Source organism: Glycine max, chromosome 1 (assembly GCF_000004515.6).
Source record: "Glycine max cultivar Williams 82 chromosome 1, Glycine_max_v4.0, whole genome shotgun sequence".
NCBI lineage: Eukaryota > Viridiplantae > Streptophyta > Magnoliopsida > Fabales > Fabaceae > Glycine > Glycine max.
Genome location: NC_016088.4, coordinates 5,812,624 through 5,819,334, shown reverse-complemented (window position 1 = coordinate 5,819,334; position 6,711 = coordinate 5,812,624). Strand labels below are relative to the sequence as shown.

General features: G+C 31.3%; 1 protein-coding gene across 1 annotated transcript; it reads right to left on the bottom strand.

The window, feature by feature from the left end:
- Positions 1–499: 499 nt before the first annotated feature.
- Positions 500–1,598, bottom strand: LOC100776826 (glucan endo-1,3-beta-glucosidase 1). Its single transcript, XM_014777872.1, has 2 exons — positions 1,032–1,598; positions 500–700 (listed from the first exon to the last, which is right to left on the bottom strand). The coding sequence occupies exons 1-2, from the start codon at positions 1,596–1,598 to the stop codon at positions 500–502; spliced, it is 768 nt and encodes a 255-aa protein (XP_014633358.1).
- Positions 1,599–6,711: the final 5,113 nt, after the last annotated feature.

Below are 6,711 nucleotides of genomic sequence, written 5' to 3'. Positions count from 1 at the left end.
CATCTACACAATTACCATAGATCATTCACAATAATTATAAGGTGTTATATGTAATATCTTGTAGGATACCTTATAAACAGGACCAAAGCCTCCTTCTCCAATCTTGTTGGAAATATCAAAGTTGTTAGTAAATAAACTCGTTTGCATATTTAAATCCTTTAACTCTGACAATAGAATAAAACCTTTTATCTTTGGTATCCTAAGTGAGAAAATCTTTTGTCATTGATAGTCTTGAAAAAATATACATTATTTTAGTTACCAAAAAATATACTAAGTTGGAATAAAAAAATTATCCATATTTTTATAGTTGGTTACTTTATTCTAGATAATCATCACCTTTTGCTAATGAATTTCTTTTCCTAATATAAATTCTCCGACTACAACCCCTGCAGACGTGCTGCCACCTGTAGAGTCTGTTTCAGCATTGCACAAGAGCAATTAGTGTCATTTGATACTTCAAATGTAAAATTAGAAGAATAAACTCAAAGAGACAAATCAACTAACCACGAGTGACAGATATAGCTGATATAAGAGGACCATATATTGATTTATATGGGATAGCATTTGTCCCTTTCCCAGCCCAATAAAAGCGAATCTCTAAAGAGTTATTATTCACATAAGCAGGAAATGGTATTTTAATTTCCTTTCCAACTCCTCCTGCTTCATATGCAATATTGAAATCCTTCCATACCAGTTTTCTCTGCAATATTTCAAATCCAAACCCAAATGGCTTTTCACTTTTATAAATGGTAAAGAAAAGAAGACAAGCAAATATATTTCAAATCCAGTTTTCTCATTAATCAGCACGCACAAGCATAAGAAATCCAGATAATTAAGTTAATAAAAAAATGGTAAAGAAAAGAAGACAAGCAAATATATATATCTCAGCAAGAATAGTCTGGAAAGCATATATATTATTATATTGGTATGCTTACAAATACCACGAGAACCATACTTATGACTAGGCATAGGCAGAGGATAAGTAATTGCTATTGTTGTTGTGCACTGATGCATGTAATGCCATTGGTTACAATAATATGGCACCATTTGAAGAGGGTGTTTTCGAGAGGGACGAGGTTTCTGTTCTGCATGAAGACGTAGTAAGGGTAGAGGTTGAGCATTAAGGGGGAATTTGTTTGAGAGAGGAAATGGAGAAGAGGGAGAATGAAGGTTTCTAGGGTTTGGTTGAAGAAGCCTTGGGAGGGAGGGAAGGGGTTGAGGATGACGGAGGCGGAGTGAGGGGTGGAAACGAAGACGTCGTTATGGAGATTGGAATAGACGAGGGCGGCGTGGAGGGAGCAGAGGGCGAGGAGGAGGAGGGGGGCGACGGAGGGGAGGGTGGAGAGGACCTCGTCGCCGAGGGAGACGGCGGCGATGCGGGTGGAGGGGTGGTAGGCGGCGACGTTTCTGCGGATCCAAGAGGTGGCGGTGGTGTTGGAGGAGGCGATGGCGAGGAGCTGGTTGTTGGGGACGCTGATGGTGACGTGGATGTGGGTACCCGACAGGGCGCGGAGGATGTCGGGGTTGGGGTCGTAGAGGCCGATGTGGGTGATCTTCTGGTGCATGAGGAAGTTGACCAGGTGCGACATCGAAGCCATTGACCGCCATTGGCATGCTGTGGAGTTCTCTCGAAGCCAAGAGACTTTTGGTTTTTCCCTAAAACGAGAAACGCAATAGACGGAGCTTAGAAGCAAGGACGAAACAGTGTAGACCCGAAAAATAAAAATTTTATTTTATTATTTAATTTGAAATCAAAGACGGTCATGAGTAAAAAACGCCCTCGTAACTGTAAATACATTTATATCAACGACGTTTTTTATATAACCGTTTTTAAAAAATTTCATTTAATTTCAATAATGCCACTGCTTATTTTTCTACCTCGGTTTTTAAAAACCGCCTTAAATTTAATGACGTTGAAAGGTGTTTTTTTAGTAGTGAAACCTTTATTACATAGATTACAAATCTAAAACTTTAATTCTAATTGAAGAGCAATACAAGCAGTACATAAAGTATTGTATCTAAGTTTATCCTTTTCTACTTTTCCATTCTTGCTCAATTTGTCCTTTTTGTTTTGAGTAGAAACACATGAACGGTTAGGCATGTATGTTTAAATTTTTTTTATTTATTTTTATACATGATTATATCGTTATTACTTTATTTTATTTGTAAATATTGTATAAGAAGTAATAAAAATGATTTTTTATAAATATTTAAAAATAAAAAACAATATTTTGGAAACACATGAACGGTTATGCATGTATGTTTAAATTTACAAGTCAAACAAATTGTAACCTCTTTGTCAAATGATCAAATGCAATCCTTTACTCACACAAAGAATAATTTACTTACATTATGTTTGGTATGGTAGAGAGATAAGAAAATTTGAGAATAATTTACTTACATTGTGTTTGGTATGGTAGAGAGATAAGAAAATGAGTGAAAGTATCATAAATAAAAATGAGTTAAAAGAGAGAAAAAGAGAATGAAAAGTAAGGTTATTTGGTTGAGATGAAAAAAGTATAAAAAAGATAAAATATTTGAATTGAAGTGGTTAAATTTGTTTCTGATCATTCAAAAATGTTAAAAAGTTAAAAAAAAAATACAATAGACACCCCAAAAACACACAATTTTTTTACAATTTTGATAAACAACTACAAATGACATTTTGAACTATAGGCAAATAATGAAAAATATCTTTATCACATAAATTTTAACAATTAAAATCATCACAAAACTTATTTATGATCCCATAATTATTATTCATTTTCCTCATTCTACAATGAAAGTTAAGAGTATCAATGCCACATTTTCTCTTTCTTTCACACCTCTTTCATCACAAACAAACAATTCAACTTTTTTCATTTTCTACCTTTCATTTATTTTCCATTTCATTGATCACCCTTTCATCACAACCAAAATTCACCCTACCTGTATGAATTATTTTATTTTAAAGTGAGAGTGTACTAATGTTGGTCATAAACTTGTACAAAGGAATGTTTAAAATATAAAACATGCAAAATAATTATGATATATATGAATTATCAGTATTTGTGTTGATTCAATTATTTTAGTTTTAATTTTTTTTTCTTTCATGAGAGAATCAAGACAATATCTTTCTAACCCGAATGTAGTAGTAACTAATTTCATGAAGTACTCAAATCAATTTCGTGAAGTAATAACTAGCTAGCTAGGGTAGTAATTTAGAGGTTTGATCTTTGATTCATTTCTTTTTCTTTTTTTAACCTAGGGGTATTTCGTTACACGTAAATGACACTGAAATGGATTTTTTTATTTATTTATGCAAGCTACTTCAACAAATTCATCTTTAAGATATAGAGAAAAAAAATTATGTGACTAGCTAAGATATCTTGATCGAATCAGAAGAAAAGGAAAATAATTTAATAGTAAAAAATGAATTCGTTACGAATTTAGATGGGAAGCTACGTCTTAATCATCATTTATGGGTTTTACGTCAGAAGATGAAGCTGAAAGAGAACAAGGAGTTCAATCCTACTAGTGACCAATGACCAGGAGATGAGATGTTGTTCTCGCAGGTTCCCGATGTAAGATCACATCAGATCATGTATGTATGCACTCACTGCACTGCTTACACAATTGTTTTCATGAGAAAGCTAGAAAGAAGTAAAATAAATAAATCTCGGAATTCAGAAATGTTGTTCAAATCAATGCATATATGCACCTTACTAATAATGGCATAAAGGCAGCACCAGCCAGCCACCCTACGCATCTCTATCAACTTTTCTGAAGAAGCATTCATCACACAGGTGTTCCGTGTTCAAAGGTTTCCAAGGACTGGCACCTACTTCTGTCTTCAGTTTGAGTGTTTTAATGCCTTCTTTTTTTTTTTTTGTTTATCTTAATTAGGAGTGTTAAAACCGATTTAAACTTATTTTAATCGTTAGTTAAATATTTTGAGAGAAAATTTTATTGGTCAAAATAATTTTATTTTGCCTAAACAGAATTATTTCCACCAAAGTATATATCTGTAATCTAAAAACATAATTAATTGAAAAAGATTATAATTGATTGCTTTAAATCAAATAGCATTATTGTTTTAATTTAAGACCAGTCTATAATAATGCACACTTTCTCATTTTCGAATTAGATAATTTTTTGCCTTAAAATTAGTCTAAGATGAACTGCGGACATCTTTCTGTGTATCAATTATGTTCGCGGGTTTAATTTTCATTATACTGTCTTATTAATATTATGATATATATTTGAATAATGGTATAAAAATGATACATTGATATTGTCACATCTGGCTGGAAAAAATTTAGTAGCAAACTAATTTTTTGGTGATAATTTGTAATTAAAAAAATAGGAATAATTTAATATTTAACACACTAATTTAAACATTTTTTATAATTTAATACAATTATACTTGAGTCTTATGTTTATTACGGTACTAAAAAATGAGAGAGAAAAAAAAATTGATTTAAAAATCAAAAATATTATTAGAATTTAGAAATATGTTTTTCCCTTTTTTTTCCACTTTCGTTAAATTAAACAAGAGAAAATACATAATTCTTTTACCTTTTTAACCAAAAGGGGTATTTTTTCGGTATTTTTCATATGGGGTCGGTTTTGAATTAATTACTAAAAGGAGGTAAGTCGTAACATTTGTTATGACTTTTAAATTAGAAGTCATAAATAATTTTACGACTTTAGTATAAATTTGTCTTTTTACGACTTTGAAGTCAATTTTTTTTTTCTTTTAGGACTTCAAAGTCGTAAAAACTTATTTTTTGGTATTATGACTTCAAAGTTATAATACCTTTTTTTAATAAAAATTTCAAATTTTTTATGGCAATTTTTTATTTTATTTTGTTTGTTTTCAATTTTTTTTTAAATTGTAAAAAATTATTTATTTAATTTTAATTGATATTAGTTTTATTTAATACGTTGTATATTTTTTATAGCTTTATTTAATATGCTATATATTTTTTAATGTTTTATTATTTAAAATATATTATATCTTTTTAATATTATTTTATTTAAATATTTTTTGTTTATTTAAAATTTAGATAATCTATTAATAAAATAGATACTGAAATTTTAAAATATTTTTATTTAAAAATCAAAGACATTTATATGAAAATTACATGTTTTTTTAAATTAATAATGAGATGATGTCCCACAACGAGTTCTTCTAGATCTGCGTCGAGGTCTCTCATCTGATTGGACTGGACTGGATTTGCACATGTTTATTCTCCTCTTGTTCTAGGATGGTCATGTGTAATTGTGTTGTTGTTAAGGAACACGATCACCACTGTTGTCATCATCATCATCATCATTATCGTTATAGTTGGTATTATTGTTATCATTATCTTCCTTATCATCATCATGACGCATGTCACGCATTTGAGTAGGTAATGATGGACAATAACAAGAGCTCAATGGTAGTAGATTCTATGCAGATGATGGAGTGTTGAAAGTGGTGTTAAACCTTTGTGAGGGTCCATAAAAAACATTTGAGGTAGAATGAATTTGAAATGAGTATTGAGGCATATATGATGAGAACCCTAATGGTTGAAAACTTTATTGACATCCTTGAGACGCATATCTAGAGAAAGAAGCCACTAATTGATATTGTGCTTGTGATGAATGATGTTAGGGCATATATCCAGAAACATGCACTAGAGGTTCACCATATGATTGATGTTGGTGATGACCAGGATAATATTATGAATTAAGATTTACAAAGTTATAAATAATAATGAATAATTTTTAAAAATTGTAAATTAAACATACAACCTTAGTAGATAGTGTCTCATCATGCGATATATATCGTTTAGTTCGTCGAATATACCATTGCATGTATTTTGATTTTTCATGCAAAAGACCTTGGTGCATCGTGAACAATATAATCATTCCAATCATTCCATCTAACAATCCAGTGACGATGATGGTGAGGCAAAAAAATATTTGTTCTCCCTCTCGTGTCTATGTCATTGAGTTGGTCTAAGTTTGGTGGGTCATCTGAAATAATTTGTCGCAGTCCAAATTGTCTCATCACCTTGTCTGTTGAATGTCATTCCACAATTGCAAAACATATGAGAGGGATTTTTGCCCGAACAATCATTGATACATCAACATCATTAATTAATGACCTTATTTCTGGTGTGCCATAAGGAGTCCACAAGAATTGTAAGACATACATTATTATTGTCACATATTTAAGTTCAAATAGGAAACAAAAAAAATACTTAACTCGTCAAAATTAAGAAATGAACCTCATTCATATGTAATTTATCAAATATGACGTGTATCAATCTAATTGAATTGGTGGGAATGTTTGTTTGGGTTGTTGGACGAGACCACCTTCGTGCAGGAGGAAATCCAAGTCCTTCAAGTACTTTTTTCATGGATAGGTGATCTATCTTTGGGAAAATACATTTAATGCGGTCCCACGCCTATGATTGTTGCAACAACAAACATCCAATGATTTCCGTTTGGTCAGGCTTCATAGCTCGATCTAGAGCTTGGAAAAGGATGTTAATACTGCTGCACTCCAACTGTAATGACCTGCCTCAGTCAAATTTGATAATAAAAGGAAATACATAAAATGAATTCTTGCACCTAATATTTCTAGCATCAAACAGTCACCTATCAGCATCATGATATGAGCTCTAGCATGTTGTGTAATAACAACATCATCAGCATCAACTAAACGTTGTTGAAAATTTT

Bases quoted from the DNA above. Each gene is read 5' to 3' on its own strand.
- LOC100776826 (XM_014777872.1), bottom strand. From the start codon at position 1,598: ATGGCTTCGATGTCGCACCTGGTCAACTTCCTCATGCACCAGAAGATC. The intron at 701-1,031 runs GTAACCAATGGC...GAAATATTGCAG, and splicing joins TCAAATGGTGCCATATTATT to AGAAAACTGGTATGGAAGGA.